The sequence below is a fragment of the Phyllobates terribilis genome, unplaced genomic scaffold, assembly GCF_046119375.1.
Source record: "Phyllobates terribilis strain yellow unplaced genomic scaffold, ASM4611937v1 Scaffold_8__6_contigs__length_399053987, whole genome shotgun sequence".
Classification (NCBI taxonomy): Eukaryota; Metazoa; Chordata; class Amphibia; order Anura; family Dendrobatidae; genus Phyllobates; species Phyllobates terribilis.
This window is the reverse complement of record NW_027362768.1, coordinates 371,660,006-371,672,069: the sequence shown is the minus strand read 5'-3', so window position 1 is coordinate 371,672,069 and position 12,064 is coordinate 371,660,006. Positions and strand designations below refer to the sequence as shown.

Below are 12,064 nucleotides of genomic sequence, written 5' to 3'. Positions count from 1 at the left end.
TTACGTATAGTCATAAAAATGGGGAGGCCTTTAAGTGACAATTTCAGGGGTGTAGAGGTAGCGGTCATATTTGCCGCATGATACCTTAAAGGGGTGCCAAATAAAAAGACAGCAGTGTTATAAATTGAGGCGCCATTACATATCTGAATTGAAGTACTCGCCATGGAGGCGGCATACCAACACCACTGCTGTGTATAAAGGGGCGCCCGGAGCTGAACTCTTCAAACAAGGATCCACAGCATTTTCCTGATGTCACCACTAGAGGGAGCTCAATGGAAGCTGTATAAGATCACATGCACTGAGCTCCCCCTAGTGGTGGCTACAGGAAGCCAGTATTTATCACTGCTGGAAACAAGGGATTTAGATCAGAATTGGGGGACCACACTAAGTTTTGCTATGGGGCCCCATTATATCTGTGTATGGGTATACTTATGGGTAGAATGCAGAAACTGTTTTTCCCCTGTAAGAGTTTGTTTTTTTTTTTCATTAACATTTCACCACCAGGAACAACCAACATCCACCGTCCCACAGACATGAGTGGCTAGAGAAAACATTACATGTCAATGAATAGCAGGCAAAAAGGCCACAAGTTCACATTTCTATAATGTATAAAATAATCTAAAAAAAACTACTGGAACCGATCCGGCAGTAAATATATTAACATATTAAATATTGTATTATATTATGTGTAATAAAATCTATTAAAATCAGAGCTGGGAGGGAGGAGAATATTTACAGGGGATCCTTCATGTATGGGGCAGGGTTCTCACGCCTAAAACACCAAGTCGTTACAATGGGACATATTGCTTTGCGCTTGGTTGAGAAGAGTCCAGGAGGCTTTTATTCTCGAAGGTCCACAGTAAGCGAGAGTGACTCCGTAATCCACAGGAATCATCAGTGCGACTCTAGGAAAGTGGACGTGACTTGGAAAATTATTGCTGAGAACGGTAATGCCCAATCCTCCTGGGAACACCAGTCTGCACCGTGCCGGGATGTCTCGGGGGTCCTTTCTGCACCGTGCTGCCGGGATGACTCGAATGTCCTTTCTGCACCGTGCCAGGATGTCGTAGGTATCCTTTCTGTTCTGAGCTGAGATGTATCCGGTGCCTTTTCTGCACCAGGAAAGCACGCCCCGGGTGTCCTCTCTGCAGAGCACTGGGATACTTTGTGCACCATGAGAGGATGTCCTTTCTGTTCCAAGCTGGGATGTACCAGGTGGATTTTCTGCACGGAGCTAGGATGTCTTGGTTTCTCTGTCTGCACCGCGCTAGGAGATCTTGGGTGTCCTTTTTACACTGTGCTAGGACATCTTGGTTTCCCTTTCTGCATCGCGCTAGGAGATCGTGGGTGTCCTTTTTACACTGTGCTAGGACATCTTGGTTTCCCTTTCTACACCGTGCTAGGACATCTTGGTTTCCCTTTCTTCACCGTGCTAGGACATCTTGGTTTCCCTTTCTGCACCGTGCTAGGACATCTTGGTTTCCCTTTCTGCACTGTGCTAGAACATCTTGGTTTCCCTTTCTGCACCGTGCTAGGACATCTTGGTTTCCCTTTCTGCACCGTGCTAGGACATTTTGGGTGTCCTTTCTGCACCGTGCTAGGACATCTTGGTTTCCCTTTCTGCACCGTGCTAGGACATCTTGGTTTCCCTTTCTACACCGTGCTAGGATATCTTGGGTGTCCTTTCTGCACAGTGCTAGGACATCTTGGTTTCACTTTCTGCACTGCACTAGTATGTCTTGGTTTCCCCTTCTACACCGCGCTAGTATGTCTCAGTTTCCCTTTCTGCACTGTGCCAGGATAACTTGGATGACCTTTCTGCACTGCACCAAGATATCCCAGGTGTCCGTTCCACACCTCGGCAGGATGACCCCTGTGTGCTTCCCTGCACCGTGCTGGGATGACCCCTGTGTGCTTCCTTGCACCGTGCTGGGATGTCTTGTGTGTCCTGGAAAAGGTTGATACTTTCTTTTTTGTGCTTTCATTAAATTCTATAAAGAGTTACACTTGAATTAAGGAAGTTTCCTATGAGTTCCTTCATCTCAAGAAGTTCTGCTGGAGGACATTAGGAAGGAGTGATACTTGGGCTCAGCTGGGAAGTGTCAAGGTTGGAGGTCTTAGGAGTAGTTTGGACAGGGGTGGGGGGGAAGGTCAGCAGGAAGAAGACCATACTGGCTGGAGGCTTATTCCAAAGGAAATGAACTTGCATGGTGCATTCGTGGAGGACATTCCTAAGTACTGTGAGCAGGAGTTGCATCGGATGGAGCAGCACCCGTAGCTTCTAACCTCTGGAGGATCCATCTCTCGATCTCTTGGAATACAGAGCTAGTCACCTCGGGCAGTTCTTTGTGCAAAGCGTGAAATCCTTCATCATAGATCTGCAGAATAAACATATATTTAGTATTCTCGTGCCTCCACTGAAGTGTCGGCAACTGGTATAATATCAATACATTATTGTAACATGCTAACAAAATCCTGCAATTCATATCACAACCACTGGGTGGCCAATTAATAGACACGTATAGTATAAACATCTCCCGATAGAGTAATACAAAATCCTATTTTTGTCAAATTCACCATTTTCCGTCTTTCATTTCAGGATAAACTGAGCCGAGGGAAGAAGTAAACAACGGATACCTCCATCATCATCATCATGTGCATTAAGCGTGGCCACATGAGATTATTCTCTATTTCTGATGATATTATGGGGTTATATGAGAATGTAACACTTTGTTGGTCACTGTTCACCTTGGTTAATACCGGACTCATTTATCTGCGGTTGTCTGGAAGTCTCGGAGGTCGGAGCTTCGTCATCCTCTCTCTACGTGCGATACATTAATAACAGGGGGTAGATTTTGGCAGGTGCAGACCCGACGTCTGGATTCAATCACGTAAAGACATGAATCCTTCTAGCAAGGTGCTGAGGGCTCTTGTGGCTTCGGGTTGCCAACGTTGCACAGATGATTCAAGTGTTTATGACCTTATAAATCCACATCACGCTATCAACTAGGAAACTGTCACCCAGCTTTCCCGGGGCCCTGACCGACATCCCAGCACTGTTATAAGGATGCATCTACCGCTGACCGCGTCACTTCTGCTATTGACTGATAAGTAATTGTCCACTCAATCACTGAAGACATCCAGCCTCCTGTGTATTTACATTTCTCACCAATAATAATAATAATTTTTAAGATCTCTGCTTGCTGACAGTGAATGGCACGTTTGTCTTTCCATCCGAAGGCTTCTGTGCTGCAATGTATTCAGTCTAGCTCATAAAAGGACTGTTAAAAGTGCTCAGGCTCCAGACTGATATAATCTGCATGAGCTGGCACATTGTAACAAACTATCAGCACGGGAAAGAGATTAGTTTAAAGGGGTTTTCCCTGGATTGATATACTGACGACCAATCCTTAGATTGTTGGGGTTCTGACACCTATTCCGTAGCCAGAAGTCCACACCACTGTTTCGGTACTGAAGTTCAGCTCTTATTGAAGTGAATGTGATCTGAGCTGCAGTACTGCAAACGGCCACTAGATGGTGCATGGAGCTGTGCTGTTCAGGCTCCAGGACTAGGTAACAGCTGATTGGTGGAGGTGTCGGGGGTCAGAACTCCACCGATCAGACAGTGATATCATAAGCATAGATATCATAAGCATAGGCCATCAATGTTAAAGCCCCGGACAACCCCTTTAAGTCTGTGCAGGTTTTCAGACTCTGAATGCAAATCTGTATCCATTCACTGACAACAAGCAGTGATCCAGAGAAGGGTAAAGGACCTGAGACACAAAGTATATTGCAGCGTTCTAAATGTTTTCAATTTGCAATGAAAAAACGTCATAAAAGGACAAAATATGAATCCTTAAAGGGATATTCCCATAGATGGATATTGTTGGGACAGTGTGTGTAAATACAAGCAATTTGGCAATTTTCTGCTTATTAGAATTTGCAGCCGTTCTTGAGATATTAACACTTCTATTGTTTACAGCTCGTGGCCTTGGAAACCGACCACCACTACTAAACAGAAGAAGTTGCACAGCGCTTCCAGCTCTTTTCTACTGAGCTTGTAAGTCTTCTTTGAAGATGTCCGAGGATTGTGGGAGCGCGCTGTTGTTATCTCCTAATCCCGGCCACCATTCATTAGCGCAGTGCTGATAAGCTACAGACAGCAGAAGTGGTCGGTTTCCTAGACAACGAGCTGTAAACAAAAGTGTTAATATCTCAGGAACGGTTTCAAATTTTAACAAGCAGTAAATTGCAAAAGTGATTATTGTTCCAGGCTGCAACAACATGCACCTACGACGATAGGAAAAATCCCTTAAAGGGGTCCCTCTTATAAAGGCACCAGCACTTTAAAAAAAATAATATTACTATATTGAGAGACCCCTTAGTATTAGCTGTATCTGAGCACCACTGAACTCTATAGACGGGGCCCCAGTGATAACGGATAGTGAGGGCCGCAGCAGGTGAACCCCGCCCCTCCCCCACCCCATATCCGAGTCTAGGGGTTTAATCCTCTTCACCTTTAGTGTTTTGTCCTCGCTGGGGATGGTGTCCATCATGAGGCGTGAGCCCCGGATGTCGCACAGCTTGTCCGCAGTGCCGTGGAAAAGCAACAGCGGCAGCTTAAAGTGAGGAAGCGCCTTCTCCACCCGCGCCGTGGCATTGAGCAGCTGAACCCCAAAAGAAACCTTCATCCCACCGTGGTAAACCAAAGGGTCAGTGGCGTACGACTCCACCTGGAGGGAGAAACGGCAGCAATGACAAACTCTGCAGAGAAGGCAGAAAAAGCTGATTACTAAACCTGGCGGACGGAGAGGAGCAGCAGCGGCAGTGCCACGTTATCCAGGGCATCAGATGGCCATGTACGGGCACCAGCTGACGGCAGAGAAGGGTGAGGAGATCGGGCATCGCTCAGACATTCACATACAGGCGTAGTAATCAGATATGGCAGTAAGCTGCTATATGGCAGCACAGGTGAGGCCGGCGGAGCAAGCGCAGGAACAGCTGTCACAGTCGGTGAGTCTCACAACAGCCCGGCTGTCATCTGCTAATAGCTGTGAAATCACTCCTCCAGAATGTCTGACAGCCGCCGGCCACAGGAGGGACCGCCGCCGATGGCCACAAAGTCACCGTCGACGGCCACAGAGGGACAGCCGACAAAGGGTCACAACCGACGGCCACAGAGGGACAGCGCCGACGGCCACAGAGGGACAGCCGACAAAGGGTCACCGCCGACGGCCACAGAGGGACAGCGCCGACGGCCACAGAGGGACAGCGCCGACGGCCACAGAGGGACAGCGCCAACGGCCACAGAGGGACAGCGCCAACGGCCACAGAGGGACAGCCGACAGGAGTTACTCTGGAAGTTAACATGGCACCCGGCGTTATGTAAATTCACAATCCCTGACAAAAGCCACAGTCCTAGATACAAGGGTAATGGATACTGGGCTGCTGCATCTAAGCCTATAAAGAATGTATCCAAACATGTGTACGTGATACGGTGTTCGAAAGGAAATACTGAGAACTACATTAATATCCATCTCATGCAACATTACTTAGGACAGGATGGTGCTAAACTGCTGTATCTAAGTCTGTCATGTGTGATACTGACTGCTGAGCCAAGTATCTAATCCTATTATGTGTGAAATGGTCTGCTGAGCCGTGTATCTAATCCTATCCTGTGTGATATTGTCTGCTGAGCCATGTATCTAATCCTATCCTGTGTGATACTGTCTGCTGAGCCGTGTATCTAATCCTCTCCTGTGTGATACTGTCTGCTGAGCCGTGTATCTAATCCTATCCTGTGTGATACTGTCTGCTGAGCTGTGTATCTAATCCTATCCTGTATGATACTGTCTGCTGAGCCGTGTATCTAATCCTATCCTGTGTGATACTGTCTGCTGAGCCGTGTATCTAATCCTATCCTGCATGATACTGCCTTCTGAGCCATGCATCTAATCCTATCCTGTGTGATACTGTCTGCTGAGCAGTGAATCTAATCCTATCCTGTGTGATACTGTCTGCTGAGCCGTGTATCTAATCCTCTCCTGTGTGATACTGTCTGCTGAGCCGTGTATCTAATCCTCTCCTGTGTGATACTGTCTGCTGAGCCGTGTATCTAATCCTATCCTGTGTCATACGGTCTGCTGAGCCATGTATCTAATCCTATCCTGTGTGATCCTGTCTGCTGAGTCGTGTATCTAATCCTGTAATGTATGATACTGTCTGCTGAGCAGTGTATCTAATCCTATCCTGTGTGATACTGTCTGCTGAGTCGTGTATCTAATCCTGTAATGTATGATACTGTCTGCTGAGCAGTGTATCTAATCCTATCCTGTGTGATACTGTCTGCTGAGCAGTGTATCTAATCCTATCCTGTGTGATACTGTCTGGTGAGCCGTGTATCTAATCCTATCCTGAGTGATCCTGTCTCTGATTTGCTCGGCACTACAATCCCCATCATGCTGCCCTCGGTGTGACCCTGATGAGGATAGGAGCAGAGCGGTCGCCCAGAGCTCCTTTAAGATCTCTGCTTGCTGACAGTGAATTATGGAGATCAGCTGAGGGTTTGCTACAATCCACTCTGGAGAATCCTGCAGTCTGGATACAGATGATACATGGGTGATCAGCGCAGATACATTGTAGCAAACTAGAAGGCAGAGAGATTATTGCTGCTGAGCACTAGATACAACTGTAGCAAACCCTCAGCTGTGATGATTGGGTCTGTACAGGTCTTCAGCCTCTTGATGAGGACTAATGGGGGGGGGGGGGGGTTCTCTATCTCAGGGTCTCAAGTACAAGACAATTTGGGGTCCAGATCATTTTTTTATGAGGGAAGCCGACGCTTATCTCCTGCAAAAAAACCTATAGTCCTGAAAGCCTCTGACGTAATAAACCCCCTGCAAGCGCAGCATAGCACACACAGCACAGCACGCACAGCACAGAACAGCGCAGCACAGCACACACAGCAAGCGCTGCACACGCACAGCACAGAACAGCGCAGCACAGCACACACAGCACAGCACACACAGCACAGCACACACAGCACGCGCTACACACAGCACGCGCTGCACACGCACAGCACAGAACAGCGCAGCACAGCACACACAGCACGCGCTGCACACGCACAGCACAGAACAGCGCAGCACAGCACAGCACGCACCTCTTCCTTGTTCCGGGACACATTGTTTGGGTCGATGCAGCCGAGGGAGAGGTTCGGCAGGACGTGGTTCAGTATTTTGGCTGCAAACACCTGTTAAGAGAGAATATACTGTATACACACACACATATATATATATTGGAAATAGATTTTCTGAAAATTGCGTATATTCGACGTGCGGCTATAAGGAGCCTTCATCTATGCGAAAACTAAAAATTGCAATAATTGCTTAACAGTTGCTCCATTTTTAGCCTTCAATGCCAAAATTAAAGGAGATGTTCAAAACGGCAAAAATAAGGCTGTTTTCTTGAGTCAATCCCTTTAAGAACCACAAGTAATTAGTGGAATTGTCACATCACCGACATAGAAGCGGAGGAGTACTGGGTGCGGCTGTTCCTCTCACTGCAAGGATCCCTGAGGACCCAGCGGAGGGACTCACCTTGAATGATGTGGCTGATTCGGGATTTGGTAAAACCAACGGGGAAATCAAGATGACACCAGAAAACTCCGCCGGCCGCTCGTTAGCCATTAAAATGCTAATTGCACCACCCTGGAATAAAAAATAAAAAAAAGGCATATAATCTATCTATTCATATAGAGCCCATAACTGGAGGTCACCCAGCTTTCCCAGAAGCAAAAGTAATTAATAAAAAAAAACAAAACAGTGCCACCTCTTTCCACTGGTCATGTCCGGTATTGCACCTGCAACAAAGGAAGTGAGAATGGAGTGTCCAGAACACAAGTGATGGACAGGGGTGGCACTCTTTTTGGAAGAAAGTAGCAATAGTTTTTATCTAATATAAACAAATAGATAAGAATAAATAAATAAAAAAATATTTAAAGAGGAAGCGCTTTGTAAATGCACAAAGAAGTAGATGGGGAGGGGTATGCGGAAACGCTGGTAATGTCGCAGTTGTTATAGGGTCATTTCCGCCTTACACAGCGTTCAAGCAACAGAATCCAAGTCCAAGACGTCTTTCACGCCTGATCGCCCGCTCATTATTAATTAATGGACGCACGGGGGAGGGGGGGGCTTTAATGTTTTATTACGAAGTCAACAGAAGAAAGGAAACATGAGGAGCGGCCGCGTCCCCCCCCCCATCACAAGCTGTTAAAGGGATAGGGATGCTTGCTGAAAATTTGCAATATATTGTATCTGCAGCTGGCAAAATCTCTGCTTGCTGTCAGTAAAGATCTTCGCTGACTTGTGCACATGATCGGGGAGGGTCTATACTTTGTCCGCTGGGGGGTCTCACCATGGAGTGTCCGCAGATGAACATAGGGAGGTCCGGGAAGGCTTTCCTCACAAGGTCCACGTGCTGCAGGCCGTCACGGACGTAAATCTGGAAATCAGACACCGTCATCCTGTCCCCTTCGCTCTGGCCGTGGCCGACTACATGAGAGCGGAAAGAAGAAAAAAAATGCAAAAAATTCTTCAAATTTCAAACAAAAGCATAAAAACCCCATAATACAAGATGCCCCGTCTGCCAACGCCACGCTTGGGTTGCCCCCCTGGGCCCTGGTATGCCGGCTGCTGACACTGGCCTGTCCTGGTGGATTAGTGCTCAGGTGATCACCGCTGTGGGGTCCAGCCATACAGATGGTCACCCAGCTTTTCCTGATGCTGAATGGCAATGACTCCACCAGGGCAGTAATACCGGAGCCGGGCATCGCGGAGCTGACGTGCCGATCAGAGTCTGATGGGAGTAGCTGGGGGAACTGGGCAGCGCATGCAAACGGGCAAGAAAAAAAAATAAGCTTGTTTTGCAGGATGTGCCCTATTTTTAAACAGGCGCCAGCCTGTGTCCTGCACATCATAAAGACTCGCAGATAGAAAGCGTCCTGCCAAATCCACTTGGCATGAAGGGGGCAAAACAATGAGAAAAGACAAGAATGTTAAATGGATGCAGAAAAAAGGAACGAAAAAAATGGAAAAGTTATAGAAAAAAGTGCAAAGTATAAGACTGGATGGGTGGCTCTTAGGCCCTGGTGTCTGTGGGACCCCGATATACCCCTTTCATATAGAGACACCAGTATTATAAATAGTAATAGATTCAGTCTTGTGGCCCAAAGACTCCAGTCCAGGCATTGAAAATAAATACAGACCCCAGACCAGGCCCCCCATGTAAATACAGACCCCAGCCTAGGCCATCTAAGTAAATACAGACCCCAGCTCAGGCCCCCCTATGTAAATACAGACCCCAGACCAGGTCCCCCATTTAAATACAGACCCCAGACCAGGCCACACCATGTAAATACAGACCCCAGACCAGGCCCCCCAAGTAAATGCAGACCCCAGACCAGCCCCCCCTATGTAAATACAGACCCCAGACCAGGCTCCCTAAGTAAATACAGACCCCAGACCAGGCCACCCCATGTAAATACAGACCACAGACTAGGCCCCCCATTTAAATACAGACCCCAGACCAGGCCACACCATGTAAATACAGACCCCAGACCAGGCCCCCCAAGTAAATGCAGACCCCAGACCAGCCCCCCCTATGTAAATACAGACCCCAGACCAGGCTCCCTAAGTAAATACAGACCCCAGACCAGGCCACCCCATGTAAATACAGACCACAGACTAGGCCCCCCATTTAAATACAGACCCCAGACCAGGCCACACCATGTAAATACAGACCCCAGACCAGGCCCCCCTATGTAAATACAGACCCCAGACCAGGCTCCCTAAGTAAATACAGACCCCAGACCAGGCTCCCTAAGTAAATACAGACCCCAGACCAGGCATTCAAAATAAATACAGACCCCAGAGCAGGCTCTCTAGGCAAATGCAGACCCCAGACCAAGCACCCTATGTAAATACAGACCCCAGACCAGGCCCCCTATGTAAATACAAACCCCTGACCAGACTCCTAAATTGATAAAGACCACAAGACAAGACCCTCTAAATAGAAAGACAGACCTCAGACCAGGTCCTCCAAAAAACTTAAGACCCCAGAGTAGGCTCTGCAGATAGCCCCCTCTCCTCCCTTCTGCAGCTTGCCCCCTGACTTTCAGGATGCGGTGCCCAGAGGATTTCACAGTTCCTCTAGGAGTCTGCGCGGTTTCCTTTTCCTGAAGACTTTGCACTAGTTTTAGTCCATTTACACACTGAACTCAGCAATAACAGGATTTACAGTGAGCTCCCCCTAGTGGTGACTGCAGGCGGACAGAACATCTACGCAGGGGATTTGGACCAGAGATCTGAGCTCTCATCATTATAACCACATATGAAGATAATAACCAGCGCAGACTTTCACAGTGATACATTTTCCTTAGTATCCTCCTATTTGGGGTTGATAATAAATACCTCATTACAGCCACACCACATTATATAGGAGCTGAACGTTATGTTTAGTAAAACCAGGATCAGCTCATTTCCCATATTTAGTTTTTTTATGAAAGTTTTGACAACTTCTGTAAATATTCAGTGGTAGAGCTTACACCTGCAAAATCTATAACGAGAGATGATAAGTATGTGCTAATTAATCCGCGGCGCCCGCTCAAGGCTCAGACTGCAAATTAGCCTGAAATCACAACTAAGAATAATGGAGAAATAAACGAAAAGATCCAATTCCATATACTGATCACAGTTATGTACCCCCTGAATCGCAAATCCCCCCTAATTATACCGTGTCCTGTGCCCAGCTGCGTACAGCTGCACATGCACCGTGCAAGTTGCCATTGGCAAAAATGCTATTTTTTTCCGCTCCGTTTCTTTGCAGACGTCTGCACCAAAATACGTATTAAAAATCTAGTGATTGTAGAATTTTTTATGCACTTTTTTTAATGTACTTTTGCTGCAGAATTGACATTTTTTGGCATTCTGCAAGTACAACAGCAACCTCATTTTTAGGTGCATTTTTTCAGGATCTTCATAGGCAAAAATAACACCAAAAAAAAAAACAAAAAAACAAAAGTCGCAGAACTCCGTATCGTTTTTACACACACAAAGAGTCACATCCAATTTGCTGCACAAAAAGAAACAGCAGAAAAATGCAGCATTTATTCTACGTGTGAACATGACCTCATAAAGCTCGGGGAGCAGAAATAGCAGCCGCGCCCGGACCCCCTGCCATGTACCAAGATGGAGGGACGAACTGTTATAGATTTTTCACTAAAAGGGTCTTGGATTGACCTAAAAGGTAATTTATAACAGAATCAGATATTTATTTCCCCCCCAGACGTTTCTGGTTAAAAATTGAACAATGTACGTCAATAAACAGGAATGCAAAAAGGTGCAAACGCCAAGGATCACACTAAGAAAACTATTTGTGAAGGTCTGATTCCTTCATTCTATCCAGAGATAAGCGGATCCAAGGGGTCTGGCGTCCGCTTATCTCTAATATTTGGCAGATCTGAATATTCATACTTATGGAGGAGTAAGATGAATTTGTCTTTCATATTATAAGTATATTTTATATACTTTTTTGGGTCAAGCAAAAAAAATAAAATAAATAAAAAATGTGCCCCCCGTCCTAAGACCACATATAATCATTGACAAAGGATTAACGCTTCTCTTGGAATGAGAAAGTAATTACCGTATACATTTAATCGATTCTAGGAAGATGGTGTTTAATGTGGGATAGAGGAAAAGATTAAAGACCCATAAAAAAACTTGTACGTGAAAGTTTCTTTAAAGTTTCGGAAAGTTTTCTGACACCCAGTGACTCCCATATTCATCGCCCTTCATGGGACGGCAGCTTTCTAGGTGAATATGTCAAGTGATAGAGCGGTGATCGCACGGGGCGGTATCATTGTATATTAAGATCTGCCGTTCTGGAATCTAGAAAATCCTGGACAACCCCTTTAAGAGAATAATAAATCCTGTCTTGGGTATACAGTATTAAAGGGGTATTTGCATCTATAATATTTAAGGCATATCCCCCTCTCAAACACTCATCT

The 12,064-nt window shown here is 46.4% G+C and overlaps 1 protein-coding gene across 1 annotated transcript in view; it reads right to left on the bottom strand.

Annotated features, from left to right (window-relative positions):
- Positions 1-584: 584 nt before the first annotated feature.
- MGLL (monoglyceride lipase) overlaps positions 585-12,064 on the bottom strand; it is a 49,134-nt gene continuing 37,654 nt past the window's right edge. The window contains exons 4-8 of the mRNA XM_073644934.1: positions 8,416-8,552; positions 7,599-7,709; positions 7,163-7,252; positions 4,521-4,736; positions 585-2,378 (exon numbers count right to left, since the gene is read on the bottom strand). Of these exons, the coding sequence (XP_073501035.1) occupies positions 2,232-2,378; positions 4,521-4,736; positions 7,163-7,252; positions 7,599-7,709; positions 8,416-8,552 (701 nt within the window). The 3' untranslated portion in view covers positions 585-2,231. The remainder of the gene's footprint in view (positions 2,379-4,520; positions 4,737-7,162; positions 7,253-7,598; positions 7,710-8,415; positions 8,553-12,064) is intronic.